This window comes from Etheostoma spectabile, chromosome 17 (assembly GCF_008692095.1).
Source record: "Etheostoma spectabile isolate EspeVRDwgs_2016 chromosome 17, UIUC_Espe_1.0, whole genome shotgun sequence".
NCBI classification, from domain to species: domain Eukaryota; kingdom Metazoa; phylum Chordata; class Actinopteri; order Perciformes; family Percidae; genus Etheostoma; species Etheostoma spectabile.
In genome coordinates this window covers 8,822,549-8,839,926 of record NC_045749.1, presented here as the reverse complement: position 1 = coordinate 8,839,926, position 17,378 = coordinate 8,822,549, and the positions used below count along the sequence as shown (strand labels likewise).

The 17,378-nt window shown below is 41.2% G+C and overlaps 1 protein-coding gene across 1 annotated transcript in view; it reads left to right on the top strand.

Annotated features, from left to right (window-relative positions):
• The first annotated feature begins 2,460 nt into the window (after nucleotides 1–2,460).
• The window catches only part of LOC116705540 (ankyrin-3), a 133,272-nt gene continuing 118,354 nt past the window's right edge, over nucleotides 2,461–17,378 (top strand). Inside the window, exon 1 of the mRNA XM_032541754.1 lies at nucleotides 2,461–3,289. Within this exon, the coding sequence (XP_032397645.1) occupies nucleotides 3,221–3,289 (69 nt within the window). The 5' untranslated portion in view covers nucleotides 2,461–3,220. The remainder of the gene's footprint in view (nucleotides 3,290–17,378) is intronic.

Sequence of the window (17,378 nt, the reverse complement as noted above, 5' to 3'; positions counted from 1 at the left end):
TACTTGTTCAGTCCGATTTCATTTCGTGTTTTGAAGTTGTGCATGTGCCTGACAGACAGCAGAGTAACAGAGTACACAAACAACAGCAAACGCCAGTGGTGATGGGGAAGTAAACTAAATTCATCACACTCCCTCCATCTTCCTTCTCTAATGAGATGTTTCCTGTTTGCTACCAGACAAGCTTACAAACATTTACCCAGTCATCACAGGGAAATAGTCCCATTATCACAGTTTCTAGTTATGTCTCTTAGCCAGGGTTTGTTGAAGAGAAAATTAATATCTCAATGGATCTCGCCTATTTAAGTAAAGGATGGATTAAGAAATATTTCAGAAAGTAAAGCCTTTTTCCGTGGCATTTTGAAGGGGGTGTGTTAACCTACTGTAACCTTCATTTGAGCATGTCTCTAATTTGATTTCATTTTGAAAGTGCCCTGCCAGTAGTGTTTGTGGACTGTGTAGGCTTCTCTCAGCTGATTTTACAGTTTAAAAATTAACTTGTCTGTACGCTCTACTGGACAAAGACCATTTACCCTATCTTGCACCCAGCGCAGTGTGGCGCACACCCTGACGCAAGCGTCTTTGCTATTTTAAAAACTAACGCAGTTGTTAATTTTCCGTCTTGCGCCCACGTTTTTAAAATAGCAAATGCACTGTGCCCATGGGTGTGCTGGTCTTACAGGGAGGTGTGTTCAGGTGAATTCTTGGCGTATTGCTATCTTGTGGCAGCGGAAAGGGATTGACCAACAAAAACCTGGTCTATAGCGCAGCATGTCCTTCTTTTAACAGCTCATTAGTGAAATGCGCCAAGGTTCGCGCCCACTATGCTTGTTACACATGCACATGTAAAAGATTAAACACATTACGGTGCAAATCCACCATCATAATAGCAATGGTATTACAAGGTACAAACATTCAGGCTTTTATAGGGAATGGTAGATGACACTCTGATTGGTTTATTGCATTATATGCCCAAAACCCACCTATGAATTAATGAAGACACTAAGTAATACCCTTTTGAACCATGAGCCTGATGCAGGGACCTTTTTTTCCGCCGTCAAACTAGCGAAAGTGGATTTGGACACGCCATCAACGCACCTGCGCCATGCGCTTCACACCGTGCGCTTAGCTCTAAGTTAACAATGTTTTGGGCATTTTTGTACTGAAATGTTTTGCTATTTGTCGGCTGACAATACGCTGATAAGATATCTGCAACAAGCTAATTTTGTCCGATTTATCAGCCTGGCTGATTTATCGGTCTAGCTCTAGTTGCCATTGTTCAAGTCATTCTATGTCAGCTGCAGGATTTAAAGTGTGTTTAGACTGAAAATGAAGCACATTTTCAGTTTAATTCATGTGAATTTTACTTCTAGGTTGTTTTGGCAGTTAGTATTTATTTGCCATAACCAGCAGATGAATGTGATACAGATACTTGCTGTAACTAGCTGTCAATAGTAACAAACTCTCTGTGTTTGGGAGTGTTCCTGTGTATGTGTTTAATTCAGCTCAGCACTTACCAGGATTTTTTGTGTTTTGTCTTTTGTTGTAAATTCTTGAAGTGGATTTGTGACATAACAAGGCCACTGTTTTTTGCTTAAGTTGGAACATTTGGTGCATCTTTGCGTCTATTTGTGTCCGCTTGTGTCTTTCCATTAGAACATTATTTTTCTAAAGATGCTGGCCTTCATCTCCCTGTATTGAGGCCAATGCCTAATTGACATCAAACAGCATGGTGGTGATGGCATACAGCCTGTCAGGAGCAGGAGGGAGGGAGCGCGGGAAAGAGGGAGGGAGGAATGGTTAACAACAATTTACCCCCCAGAATAAAGAACCTGTTGTTTAGAGGGAAATCACAACAAACCCTGCCTCTCTGTGCCTCTGTCTGCTTTTCATTTGTTCTTTCATCCTCCCTGGATTGTCTTTTTCTCTGATATCACATTGTCTTCTCGCCCTCTCTGCCTCACTCCTTCCCATCTCCTCTCTCCTGTCTGTTTCACACCCCTCCTCTTGATCTCTCCCTCTGTGTCACCCATAGCTTTTTGTTCCCATTTTCTCCCCTGTTTCCTGATCCACTTGCTCTCCTCCTGCCTCATTAGCTAGATGTTTCATTAGTGGGGTGCTGTCTTGCTGTCTCTCTCTGTCTGTTGAGTCAGATAGTTGAATATTGTTTGGATATTATCAACTTTGTGTGCATGTCTTCTTTTCTACCACACACACACACACACCCCTCCCTCAGTCAACCCAGTCTGTCAGCCAGTGCCGGGTGCAGTTCTGTTCCAGTTTCCAGTAAGCTGATCCTGCTGGCAGAGGCTTGTGGAAGACTTCCTTTTCTGGAAGGACCTGATGCATCATGTTAATGATCCTCTCTCTCTCTCTCTCTCTGTCTCTCTCTCTCTCTCTCTCTTCCTCCCTCTCTCTTTTTCCCTCTGTCTATGTCTCTCTACTGGAGAGTCTCATTTCATATCACAACGTCTGAGCAGGGAGCGACAGCAGAAAACATCCAGCCGGCTGAGTGAAGAGACTGTGTGGATCACGCCCCCCTCTTCTGTCTCAACCTTACGCTCTTTCTCTCTTTCACTAACACCATTTCACACTCTTTTCCCTTATTTTCTCTTTTACATTCTTAGTGTCTTTTCTCATTCTGTCTCTCTTTGTATTTGTCTCCCTTCCCATTTTTTGTGTCTTTGTCTTTCTCTTTTGGGAGAGTGTCTCCACACTTCAGCCTCAGGTAGACAGCTCGACATCCAGCCGGGAATACACTCCTTCAGTCTCTCTAATATTTCTTTCTTCCTTTTGTCATCATACACATCAACGTCCTCCTCCACCTTTTCATCTTCCGCCTCTATCTCTTTACTCTCCTCCTGCCTCCACACCCTGCTTCTGAGTGCACTGGAGAGAGTTGCCAGTTGTGCACGGCAAAGGCAGCAAGTGGGAGTGGACCTCCGCGAACTAGCTTGGAAGCGTGTGTGAGTGTGTGTCTGGGAACGTGGAAAGAAAAAGGAGAGGAGGAGGAGGAAGAGAGCATCAGCACAGTCCTCCCAGTCTCTCCTCTCTTCACGCGCACTCCCACTCTGCATGGAACAATCACTGCTTCTAAATGGACATTTCTGTGGCAACGATTCACAGTGAAGACAGCAGCTGCTTGTCGCTCCGCTCCACAATCTCCTACATGCTGGATTAAAATAAAAAAAGTGAGGAGAGGAAAAGGGGGAGATCTCTAAACATGAGTGAGGAAGCTAAGGAGAAAGCAGGCGGCGGGAAAGCAGCCCATCGCAAGAAGAAAGGCAAAAAGGTAAGCAAGAGGAAGATTGTCCTTTGTCTTGGTGTGCTTGCTTTTACTTAGTTGTTGCTTAGATTCAGCAAAATATGTTTTTTGTGTTTGTAAGGGAAGTAAGAGGTTGTTGGATGAGGTGAGGTAATTGTGTGAGGTTGATGAACCCATTACAAAGTGACTGAAGGCGTGTTCGACCATGTTTTTATTTATTCTGATCAAGTCTTGATTTATCAGCACATATCAGATTGAGTGGGTTTGTATTATATAAGAGATTTATTTATAGCACAGCGCTACACCTGGTTGTTTTTCTATCAAGTGTTTTTTGTTGTTGTTTTTTTTAAATATCTTTCTTCCACAAGCTTGCATGTGTCTATGACATGTGGAAGAAATTATTTTTTAGCCTCACCTAGAATGCAACCAAAGCCCATTGAAAAGCTGTCTGTCAGTCACCAGTTATTATTGTAATCCTGACGTTGTGACTGGTCGTTCCGGTTGTTTTGCTGTGGGTGATTGGCTGGGGGAGCAGTGGTATGTAAAGTGGAGAGAGAGAGTGTATAATGGGAGGCAAGGGGATGTCCTCAGGGGTTAGGGTGGGGGCAGCTGCATGTCAGCAATGCACCGGCATCTTTTGTACTGTCAAACTCCTCCACAGGTGTGTGTGTGTGTGTGTGTGTGTGTGTGTGTGTGTGTGTGTGTGTGTGTGTGTGTGTGTGTCTGACACATGCACATGCGTTTTCTAGTTGTTTTCCTCAGTTGTTATGGCTTTTAATTTAAGGTGTTTGGAGCCACAGAAACATGTTTTGACTTACGAAGTGGAATGTGTGTGTGTGTCTGTGCGTGTGCTCACAGGTGTATACTTATATATGATTTTTGTCTTGTGGTTCACAGTTAAACACCTTAAGCGTATAAGTTTGTGGTACAAGAATTACTAAAGCATGTCTCTGGACTGCTCCTGTGCCTCCCATGCTGTTCTGTCAGTGGGGCTAACTTGTGATAAATGTGTTTTTGTGCTGAAAGCCACTGATCAAACACAAACAATGTCACAAAATACACCCGTTCATACACACACACACACACAGTATTTTCCAGACCATTTGAGTTCAGATGAGGCTGGAGCTACTTTTGAGGTGGCCCTTGAGATCAGGGATTTGCTGGACAAGGAAAGACCAAAGCAAAGCAGAGAGTTATTGAGAAGGAAAGTGATTCTGTTTTTGCCATTAAATAATTTATAAGTGCTGTGACATGTGTCACCCTCAGTGGTGAAGCTGTCAGCCTAGTTCCTCAAAGACCGCAAAAGACAAGACGTTCGAAGTGTTGACTTCAGTAATGAAATGTTGACTCAAAAGACTGTAACACAGTTAGTGGTGGTAAGGCTAGTGAAATGTCAGTTGAACAGAAAAGTCAAACAGTAGCCTATGATTTAAAATACAAATATTAAAATATGTAAAAGGATTATGAGCGATTTTTGCATAAATGTCGCCGATAAGTACAGTAACAAAAAATTGTACTACAAAAACTGGACAAAGGTCCAATATAATATATCAATACCAAAAGCATTTGTAGACAGTAAGACAATACTGCAATAGTGCAACGGGTGCTGGATTAATTATGGGATGCTTAATGCAACAGGTTGCTTTTCATATACAGGAGGTTTGTGGATATGATTACAATGTGCTTAGATTTATATTCAACAGGGATGGTATTTACAAGAAAAACCTGGATATTAAAACATTTAGATTCAATTATAAAAGTATCGACATCAAGCCTCAGAAATCCAGCATTGATTAGATTCCTCTTTATTACATAGAGACATGTATGTTTTAATAATATTTAGGCAGAACATTAGTTTGGAACATCCCAATATTATGAATACTCAGTTCTTCTCAACATCAAATTCATTTCCATTGGAAAGAGATTGGGTTAAATTTACCAATAGGATTATCACTGAGACCAAATGTTCTCCATTGATGGATTTTCCCCAACCAGCCTTGGCACGTTATCTCTCCCACACAAGCTCCAGAGTGCAGCCATGAAACTGAAAACAGCGAAAACAGTGCATATTAATCCTTTTTTATATATGAATGTTGTCTGTTTGTTGTTGTTGTGTGTGTGTGTGTGTGTGTATATATATGTGTGTGTGTGTGTGTGTGAGATCTATGCCAGATGTGTTAATGATTGTAGCTATGGCAACTAGTTTCTGCTCTGAGCGAAAGATGTCGAGGGTGAGAAAGAGAGAGAGTGAAGAGGGGGGTGGACTAGTGAACTTGGTGGCCAGAACAGAAATATATTTTTCATGAGGCAGCTGCGGATGGGGAAAGCTCAAGGATACAATCAAACATCTTTTGACTGAAGGTCCCAGACTTATGAACAGGGTCATAAATCAACGGACATAATCAGACACCATATTGTGTTTGCCTTTTTTGTGCTTATTGTTGAGTGTGTGTGTGCGTGTGTGTGTGCGTGTGCGTGTGTTTAAGACTAGCGTGTGTCTATTTGTATTTGATAGAGAGTTTTTGCACGTTGATGTTTCTCCAAATGCTCTGTGATCTCAGAGAAGCTTAATTATAAGGATTTGATGTAGTGATAGGGATAATAAGGTTTACATAACAGGCAGACACACAAACACACACACACACAGTATTAACAGGAATTCAGTTGCATATATTCCCACCACACATAAGCTGCTGTTGGGTCAAGAGAAACTATTTTCTTGAATATTTGTAGCACGTGTGGGTTTGTGCATGCATGAAGTACACTCTTGTCTCTGGACATCTGGTTTGCTATGCACTGTTGGGTTTTAGTGTAGTTAAATTACATATAGGAAAGTTTTCTAGCACAAAAGAAGTTAAAAATTGAGAAAAATGTGCCTGCAAGATAAAAAAAGAGCCCCATGGACTTGTAGAGAAGTATCTCACTTCCAGAATCAGAATTACTATAACTAAGCTCAGCAAAATTCATCTGCTTGACTAAAGGAAGAGAGAAAAGGCTTATACTATCAGGTCACAAATAAATATCATTCACCCTGATCTAGAGACTTACTTAACTGTTCAATAGGTTTATTTACAAGCCTATACCCAATAAAGAGCAGGCAAATGAACTGAGACGTATAAGGTTGTTGATTGTTGTGGACCTGGTGTGAGTTTATGATTTAAATTTAGATTGAAATGAAACTTGGAGAGATGGAGATGGAAAGCCATAGTGCCAAAGATAACCGTACAGTTTGCCCACATCAATGGCTTTTCTCAATACATTTTCTCAGCAAAGTAAGTTATATAAGAGATGCTTACACACTTCTTTAGAAACACCATGGTTTCTCCACGTTTCTATCTTCCAAAAATAAGATGCCCTCAACTGCAAGATGTGCTGTAAGGATTGCAGTGTTTCTCACAGATTAGAAAAGCAATTTGTGGCGCACGCGGGAGGGGGGGCATATTTGTGACGTCATTACGCAATCATTTGCATAAATCTTAGTGGTTGTGTTAGCAAGGTAGATAGAAAGAAATAGAAATCTTTAGCCAAATAATCACAAATTCAATACAGGAATTTATTTTATCTTATAATTATTACTTAAGGAGCCGATCTTTGAAGTAAAAAAAATTCTACAAAGAAAATCAATAAAGAATTCTCAAAGATGGCTGGCTTGCCCAGGGCCAGGCCAACTCAGCTGCGTCTTTGTCCCATTGCGTCCCGCTCTCTCTCCTACCTACACCGACCCGCAGCCTGTCCCTTCTCCCCTTTCTGCCTGCGCACTGTGTGCAGTTCCGCCACACATGAGGAGAGAGGGAAGGGCAGGGACTGCTCCTCTGCTCCTCGCAAAACAGATTCAGAGAGAGGTGACTCTATTGGCGGCCATAGGAGAGAAATACCTTGCGTGCTTGCTGGACAATACTGATTTGTCTGGGGATCTGAAAAGTCGCTAAGTTGGCAACACTGTTTTCATAGTTTTCACTGTTTTCTTATACTGATGGAGGGAGACAGTTGAGAAATGTGGTATCAGACAAGCCACTGTTTATATTTCTCCACAGTCAGTATATTCTGCTACCACTCCTCACAGTATATTTCACACTTACAAAACAGCTAAAAGCGACAAGGAGAGTTCCTTCACTTGTTGCTTTATATTTGCTGTAATTGACATGGAAGCTTTTATGAGCCATCTGCTCCCCGACTGAACGTTTCATTTGAAATGTTGTATTATACTACAGATAAATTAGCTGCAAAAACAGACTTTCTCTCATTTACCTCATCTTTTCATTGGACTGTATACACGTCTCTTTTGTGTTGCCCTTGTTGTCTTGTTCCTAATGAGACAGCCCGGCTTGGGCAGCTCTGTTCTTTGTCTTGAATGGAAAAACCCTGCCAGAGACGGAGAGCCCCGCGTCTGGAGGACTGGTGAAATAAGCCGTTCTGGGATAGTGCCTTCAAAGAGAAATGGCACATCACATCCCATAGATAACAGCAGGGCACTGGTGAATGTGCTGATGGAAGATGTGAAGTGCGTGCATGTGTGTGTGGCGAGAGACAACAAACAAAGTGCTGCTTTTGTTTTTCAGATTAGGCTAATGGACTTGGCACTGAACAAATCCTTAAGAGGGGTAGGTAATGCTTCATGGGCTGTTTGGGAGGGAGTATGGAGAGAAAATGTACGTGCTTTAGGGGGAAATTGCAGTAATTACAGTATACTGCTAAAGAACGCTGAAACAATTAGTCAACAAAAAATAATTGGCAAAGAAATGTTAAAAACAATTATCCATGTCAAAATGACACATGAAAAAGCTTTTCAGATTTCATAAACAGGGTCTGAAATTTGTAAATTGTTGGCAAATCATAAAATCGGCAGGCCATCTGCCATTTTTAGTAAGGTTGGCGTGTGATCGGAGAGAGCTACACATATGAAAAGTTGCTTGCAACTGCTTTGACGGTCTAAGTTCACTGAATTCTAAACAATAACCATCAATAAAAAACAGTACACACTCACATGGTACTGTGTCAACTTCACCAGCTACATTGCGTGTCAATTTCAAAGACTTTAAAGGGATAAGTGTGTGTTGCAGACAGGTGGTGGAAATCGGAGCAGGGAAGAAATTAGCAGTAAATTCGTCAAGTGGTAGTTAGTCTACAGTATATCCACGACTTTCCACTTCTGGGATTGTTCAGGTGCCACCAGAAATTCTGCCGGATGTCTTTCATTTCGGCTGGATATCCGTTACCTTTCCGCTTTTTTTGTGTTGGCATTTTAAACTCCAGTGGATTTATGAGGACTATGGTTAACCTTTTCTCAGATCTCTGCAGGGTAAATCCAGACAGCTAGCTAGACTATCTGTCCAATCTGAGTTTTCGGTTGCACGACTGAAAAAACCTTTGGATGTACACATGTTCCACCCATACAAGTTCCTTCTTGAGGCTATTTTGCAGAAGTGTCGTTGTTTCGTGTGGTGCACAGCGCTGTCCAAGACAATTGTGATTGGTTTTAAGAAATGCCAATAAACTACAGCAGGTTTTTCTCCCAACCCTGAATAGCGTTTGGACTCGCCTGACACTTCTCTGCAGCGCTGTGGAGGAAGGTCTGCCAATCAGGACTAGGTAGCAGTTAATGTACACTGTATGTTTCTGTTTGTCCACAAATAAATGCTGCAGCTCCTTAACACCCGAGTGAAGTTCCTGTATGTTGCTTCCCAACGTAGGCCGGCACGTTAATGTATGTGCGTGCACGTGTACTGTACCCTCCCACACCCTGACCCTTCCCAATAAAAATAGGGCCCCAACAGAAAAATATATCCTGTAACCTGGATTCCCCATCACATAACCTCCTTGACATTCCTTGTTTCTGCATCCACATCCTGTGTGCACCATAGAAATTTGCAACACATCACAGTTTGGAGGTGTGAACAAGTGTACATGTGTGCTCCCTCTGTAGGTTTATAAATGTATGCATGCATGTGTGTAGATGGGTGTATTCCTGCCGTTTCTGTGTGGATGTGTGTTAAGGGAGGTAGGCATCCCAGAGCTTGGGCACAGCTGCACGCCCTGGGGAGAGGGCAGGGGGATTAGCTGTTTGAGCTCCATCCCTCTCAGATGAACTGTCTCTGTTTCTTTCTGAGGGAGGGAGGGAGGGATGAGGTAAACAAGAAGACGAGTAGCCAAGGAAGAGAGTGATATGGACGGTAGAGAAAGAGCTAAAATAGAGAGAGCTGAAAAGACTGATTGAAGACAGAGAAGTGTGAAAGGTGTGAGCTGGGGAGCGACAGAGGAGGTGTGAAGGAGGAGTGTTTCGGTCTCTGTCACTCCGGAGACTGCTGTAGGGGAGGTTTATGGGGCCAGTATGCCTGTCACCTGTGAGGGGTGGTTGTCGGTTGGACAAACAGCTTCAGAAACCCCCGTCCTCAACACTTTTACGTCGAAATTGTGAGGGCTTTCTAAAACCGAGAATCTGACATTCTGATTCATGCCTGCTTTTACGCACTGGTTGGCCTGGTTCGGTCAGATGAGAAAGTTAGAGGGGTTTCAACATCTCCCTTAAGCTTTCTTTTTCATTATTTACACAGCAATTATGTCACCTTGTGTGTACTGATGAATGCAACACTCTGAATGTCTTTAAGGAGAGACTGTGCAGTATTTTTAATTATCCCCCATATTTGAATATTTATTGCTTAGGGGTGCAAGATTCAGAAAATGTCACGATTTGATTCAAATTTGATTTTTGATTAAAAAACAATTCCTAATTAAAACGTGATTCACAGTATGTAAATGTAGTTACTTTTCCCATGTGATACAATACACGCCATTACAAAACAAAGACATTTTTTTATATTTATGAATCGATTTTTGAAATTTTATGAATCTGGAGAGCTTTTTTTTGCACACCTCTATTTGCGGCCTGTTTTTCACTACCCCTTTAAGATTTGCCTTTGAACAGCTATAAACATTTTACCTTGTGATGTGGTCCAGTGACATATTGTACAAACATTGTACAACCCTTATTAGTCATGTATAAACATGTGGCTTACTTGTTGACTGGTTTACTTGCTTACTAACCAGTGATTTGACTGATTTGCTAATGGCTCACCAGTCAGTTTTCTGAATACAAAGCTGAGGCAGCTGTTGTCAGGCAATGACGTGTTCATACGCTCAAGCAGGCTTAAGCATGAAGTACACAGTACACACAAACGGAAATGTGCATGCTCACAGAGACCACAGAAATAGAGAGACCACGACCAACTAACAGATGCAATCAACAAAAAGGCTTAACAAGGGCTCGCCACTTTTAGCTTCATCCATCCATTCCTCCAAACTCGCCCCCTCCATCAACAACATCATGCAATTTGAAGAAATGCCTTAGTGAGTTTTGTAATGTTCTGTAGGCGAGAATGAATCAATACCAGTGAGAGCTCAGCACAATTCTAAATGAGTGTCTCTACCCTAAGAATCAGCTAGAGCCAGTGTTGGGCTGTTATGAGGCAGTGGAATGCTTCTGTCTGTTAAAACATGGGATACCCCTTTGTAATTAAGAAAAATTCATACCTTAGTCTGGAAATTAAACTTCCACAGTGCTAAATAATATTTTGGAAGTGCTTCTAATCAAAAAACAGAATTACAACAGCCATTTAATATCAATGAAATCGCTGAATCACCCAACATTTTCAACCCTGGCTGCTTGCTGACCCAGTCTGCAGTGGCTTTGAGATGTCTTCAATGTTATAATGTGTGCCTTCATATCCACACTGCTATTTGTCTCTGCTGGCAGCCACTGCTGACTGAACCCCGCACCCTCTTCCGTTTCCCACAGCTCTGTCCGGAAGGCTCTTTACATCCTTCTCTGTTGTGCTCTTTCCATTCCTCTTCTCCTCTTTTTCCTCTCTTTGTCAAAAGACTCCACAGTGCAAGTAAGTAATGGAAAACAAGAGAGAAAAAGAAAAATTGAGAGTTCCACTGTCAGATTTAGAAACCCCTTTTATCGAGTTTGGGATCCTCCTTAAGCCTCTCCTGGCTCAGTGTCGCCATGGCAACTGTTAAATGCAACAGAGCACGACAACAAAAGCTTTTTGTTCTTCACCAACAGCAATAACAGTGGTTTATGCTCACTGTGTTGTCTGCTGACCTTGTTGTGACCGCAGCGCTGTCTCACCTGATTTCTCAATTATTCAACATCAGTGGTTTTACTGTGGCTTTCAGAACTGTATGAAAACTGACAAAAGCACAGTATGCAAACAGTTAAAGTTTGCTGGTTTATTTTTAGTCCATACTTAAATTAACTGAGTCACATAAGCACTGGCTGTTAATTGTTCTCCTCAAAAAATTTGCACAACAGAAATGGATGTATGAGTTGCTAATAATGCTTCGATCATGATGCAAGGAATATAACACCCAAACTATTGTGTGAGAATTGACAAAGATCACACTATTCCCACACTAATTCCCCATAGTAAAGCATCCAGCAAGAGACTTCTTGTCACGTGATATAAATTCCTGTCAAATTCCTTTCATGTTTGATGTGCAGGCTGATTGTGTTTATTCACAATAAATGCGTACAGCAAGCTGTGGTGGGTGAAGACAGTCTAGATTTCAGTTTTAGATTTCATAACCGTGGCCCTACCAGGACCTGAAGGTGCCAGTGACAGGAAACCCAACGTTATTGTTGAAATTAAAAGAACTTAATCCTGTGTGGGATATTGTATGTGTATATATTTGCTCTATGTTTTGGTTGTGTCTCGTTGATGTCCTTTCATGAGCACACTGAAACAAATCCCTAGCAACTTGCACCGAGTTGTAAGGCAATGCAGTTTTGAATCTTGAATCTTAAATTACAATTTAATTAACTGAAAAGAAGGGGGTCTGCATCTGCGTCACTGTCACTTGGTTCTTACGCGGTGTTTATTTGAATCAGATCATGTATTGTGATATTGGGAGTACATCCACAGTGAAGCCAAGCCAGATGGCTTACCCCTGCTTCCGCCATGGGATGAAGAATGAAAGCTTGCTTGAGAATAAAATAGGTAAATGAAAATGAAAAATGAACTGTGTAATCCCAGGCAGAGATAACTGCAGTCTCTCCCAAAAAAGGCTGTGTTTAGACCTTTCCGCTGGCTCTCAGCTTGACGATGCACTTAACGGCAGGATCTGGCTTCCTCTGAAATTCAAATTATCTGACAGATCGCCACAGAACCGTGTCTGTGTTTTGAAATGTAGCAGTTTGCCAATTTAGCAACTGTTACCGGAAAACCAGGTGAGTGAGGTGAGGGAGACTACATGTTGTATTAAGCAGTATTTCTTTTGTAATTCACTGATGCGTTTCATGGTCTAGTGTTAGTTTTAGATTTGCATGTTTCAAACCAACACTGGCTTCTAGAAATTACATTTACATACTACTTATTTTTAAGTTACATTTTTACCAGTTACATTTAGATGGATATGTGCGGAGTGGTTTGTGTGTTAGAAGGCACAGGGGAGACAGGGTTTGGTTAGTTTTAGGTGACAAAAGCACTTTAAGGCCCAGGAAAGATCAGTCAATCGATCATGTGTCTCATGCTGTTTGTCTTAGGTGACGTTTTCAATAAAAAACCAAGACTGTCCCTTAACCGTGCTGTAAATACCTACAAATACAGCCATTAAAGTTTAAATTAAGTTACTAAGTTAAATAATGCTTTGATCACTACAAGCTGATATTGTATTGCAAAAGCGGAAATTGCAGGAAAACTAATCAAATCTGATATCATTGATCATTTTAATGATATGTTCAGTATCAACATTTTGCAATGTTTCCTCATTATGTTGCCAAAACTTAATTTTTCACAAATAGTGGGATTTCTGTCAGGCTTCAGCAGGGGTTCCGCAATGTTACGGCTCCCTTGTTCATAGTTTTATGTAGTTTTTTTTCAAACATGTCTGGTAGCTTTAGACAAGGTTCAACTCTATCAGTGGGAATCTTGAAGCAGCAACAGAGAAACAGCGCAGGGGTGTAGGGCGGCATGCCGACAGGGAGGACCATGTTAAATGCTCCCCTTTTTAGATTTCAGTTCAGGGATCACAGCAGCGTAATGCGAGCCCCAAGGCAACATCACCTGAACCAGATGGAACAGGAGCAGTGGGAAAGAGGATTCAAAGGAATAAGTAAGGAGAGGCAAGGCAGAGGATGATGATGGATGAGAGACAGGAGAAGTCTGAGAGAATCACATAGTTAAAAGAGAGCGAAGCTGTCAAACCACAGGGGATTGTGAGATGTTAAGCAAAGTAAACTGTCGCAGGAGAGGAGCTGAAGCAAAAGTGGACGAGTGTACAAATGTATGCAAGTGAATGCTCACATGTGTACACCTAAAATAAATGCCTAAAGGCATGCATGAGATCCACATTCCCAGAGGCTTCGGTGACAGCGATGGCACCAGTACAGTTTCCCCTATCACATTATTACATAACTCAAGAAATCCTCTCCTTGCTGCTGTAGTGAAACTGTGACATATATCAGGTTTCAATGTAGGAACAAAAATGTTCACGTCTTCTCTTCTGTAATACTCTCTGCCTTTCTCTGTCCTTTTCCTCTCACAGCTACAGAGCAGAGGAGCCAGACAGATGGGATTTGCCTGATATTGGTATTAATAACTCAAATTCTGTTGCAGATAGACCAATGTGGTTTTTATTTGATGATATGCCGTGATCCTTGGGGATGGAGTAAAAGATGCCTGTCTGCTTGCTACTTATCTTGTCAGAGACCTTTTGGTCTTTTTCTGAGCCAGTTACTTTGTCTAATTCTACAAGCACACTTTAATTATTAATGATCAGACAATTTTAATATTGAAAAACCATCAGGGTACCTCTTACCTCATCCTCTCCTCTCTCCAACACAACATCCATTCCCCACATCATTGACTTTAATGAGGAGCCGGCAGTGGTAATATATGCTCCATCATTTTTCCGAAACAGCTGCTTCCCTTAGCAACACACATCCCAAGACATTATTGCTGATTGACCAACATCCACTGTACAAACAACAGCGCTGTAATGGCCCATTAAATGAAAAGGCTGCATGCCACTGGACCAGATTTCACAATTCTGATTCATATTCCCCAGGATAGTTGGGGTTGTACAACTATCTACAACTTATTTTGTGCCTCCATTAGGCTGAACACAGAATGATGTTGTCGCTGGCATTTGTTCCTTTCTCAGGTGACAGCATGAGCATTAGATAGGGATTTAATTGAAGTTGATAAATGCTTCCTGCTAACCGACTAACTAACTAACTAGTAATTCCTTAGCAGCTGTGTTGAGAACCTTGACAGGAAGTTGGCTTCAATTCACAGCTGCTACGTGGGAGTGCTCAAATATGTCTGTGAAGGTTGACAACCATATCAGCGTTTTTGAAAAGCTCTGTTCTCTATCAAATCTTCATGACTGACATTTTGGATTGGAAAAGACCACTTCAATATGAATGGTCACCTGAAACAGAGTGGAAATTATTGATTTTTAAATGTATCATTGATCAAGGCCCCAGTGCAGAGTGACCTGTGTGTGTGTGTGTGTGTGTGTGTGTGTGTGTGTGTGTGTGTGTGTGTTTGTTTTAATTTAGTTTTACTTGTATGTGTACAGGTTGTGGAACTTGTATGTGCAGAAGCTGGTGTGTCAGTTGGTTTCTTCACAGTCAGAGGGTTTCTCCTGCCCTGTGGTCAGTGACAGTACACACGCAACATGACAACCTCCAGCTGTGAGGGTGTGAGCCTGCTAATGAGATACCCTCTCGATCTGTGTGTGTGTGTGTGTGTGTGTGACAACCTGTACATTTTACAAGAGGCGAATAAGAAACCATTCTGTCATTAACTGCCCTACCAAACATCAGTGCTGCAGATACGTTATTGTGTTAGTAATTCAATTAAAATGGGTCTTGCAAACTATTTTACTTAAATAGCATGAAGCAAATTGGTAACACAAGCTAATTCAGAGTATATTGCTTTTAAGGTAAAGGAAAAGCTCAACGTTTTGGAAAATAAGATTGTTTTCTTGCTGAGAATTAAATGAGAAGATTGATACAACTCTAATCCCCTAAATAAGAAGCAGTAGCTAGTTAACTAAGCTTAACATAAAGACTGGAAAACGGGGTGATAGCTAGCCTGGCTCTGACTAAATGTAACAAATCTGCCTTCCAACAGCAGAGAGTGCAGGAAGTTATTTACTCCAAATAATCTGGTCAAATCGAACTCTCAAGCAAGAACCCTTTCAAAGTTTTGAATAAAAACATTTAAATATATCGGCTTTTAAAAACATTATGTGATCATGCTGTCAAAATAGTCTCCGCTCACACAAATGTCTATTCATACACATTAAATATATTGCAGGGAGAGTGAAAATGAATTTCTCTGGGTGATTTGACATGATTAATGTGAGTAGGTAGAAAAGGAAGGGAGGGGAGGGGCATGTGGGCAGTATGGTGGGATACAGCAGAGAGGACGTGAGGATGATGTGATGATGTCTAGGAGGCAGCTGGGAAAAGGGGGAGCTGAGGAAGGAGAGAGGATAGCTGAGTCTTCACCCACTTGTGTCATGAATAAATCACTGCTGAGATCTCCTTGTTATCTAGCCCAGCATGGACCAGTATGCTTTCATAGTTTTAGCTTATCCCAGATGGCCTAGTTTACCCACAGACAATAAGCCAAGTCATAAATGACCAAATGGGGACTCTTTACAAATTATTATTATTGCTTTATCCATCATCAATTACCTAGACAAATAGAACTCAAAGTATGCTGGAAAAAATTCACAATAGCCTCTTTCCGACCAAGTAGTTCAAAGAATGGAGTTATAGGAACAGTCGAATTCTAAACAGTTCAACAAACTACTCTCCCCCAAAACCGGTTTGGCTATTTGCATTCATACAGGCCAAGGAACTGATCTTTTGTTATTATACCACAGCCATCTAACCACCACTATGCGGAAAAAGCAAAAGATCCTGCCCTGAAATAGGAGCTGAAAGCGTTACAGGAACTGTGGCCAGAGGAACTTAATAATCCCCATAGTGGTCCAGTCGGAACACGAGAAAAAAAGGGTTCAAGGAATGTTATGTTCTAAGAACGACTAAAATCCTTCCGGTCGGAAAGCTGCAAATAAAGACGCTGCCACTAAATATTACTGAATATTACCTGCATGAACTGCAGAAAAAAGGGAGATAGATGAACCTGACAAAGTAAGTAATTATAAATGTTGTTATGAATAAGCCAAGAAATTGCCAAAGGATGTATAATGCTTTTGGGGACTTTTTTATAGTACATGCACCTAAATCCTCTAACATTAAACATAAAATGCCATCCTAAAAAGCATTGCCCTCTTTAATACAGTCGCAGAGGAAAGTGTTATATAAAAACGAGTGGGAAGACAAGAACAGCGCCAAAAAAGAGAAATTGAGTCACAATTACTAAATGATAAAGACTTGTCCGCTCCATACAATACTGCACACCCATACAGACAGTAATGGAGTTGTAAGGGAATAAGGAGAAACCATTTCCTCCCTCGGTGTCATTAAACAATGGACACATCCTCCCTGCTGGCCAAGACAGAGAGGGATTGAGCTGTTCTGGAAAGACCTATGTTTCAGTGTGGCTGTGATTGATAATGTTATTCATCATGGCTTGCATGTGCGAGTCTGAATGTTTCTTTATTACAGAGTCATGCAAAAGGCACAGAAACAAAGATGGAGACAGAACGTACAATTTGCATCCGTTCTTGATTTACAAGAGTCAGAATGTAATATAAACAGGTAACCCAGGATCACTAACTTGGGACCACAGCTCAACAATCTCCTTTTGTCAATCTGCCATAAGGTAACGTGTAGAGTTTGTCAAGCCAAAAACAAGTGCAATAGCAAAGCAACAAATTTCTTTAATATCTCTTAATATTTCTTTTGTTATAGTGTCAATTTTGAGGTGTCTTTCCTAGCCATCTTTGTCCCAGTATCCTTCATTAAACACATGTTCACATAATGTACTAAAATATATTAATATTAAACACTTACACATGTCAGTAACATTAAGCAAGACTTCTGTTTCCTTCAAAAATATGTATGTTTTGTATTCCTCTTACAACTTTTATCGTGAGAATTGTAGTGTTTCTGTAAATAACATCACAGAGTACG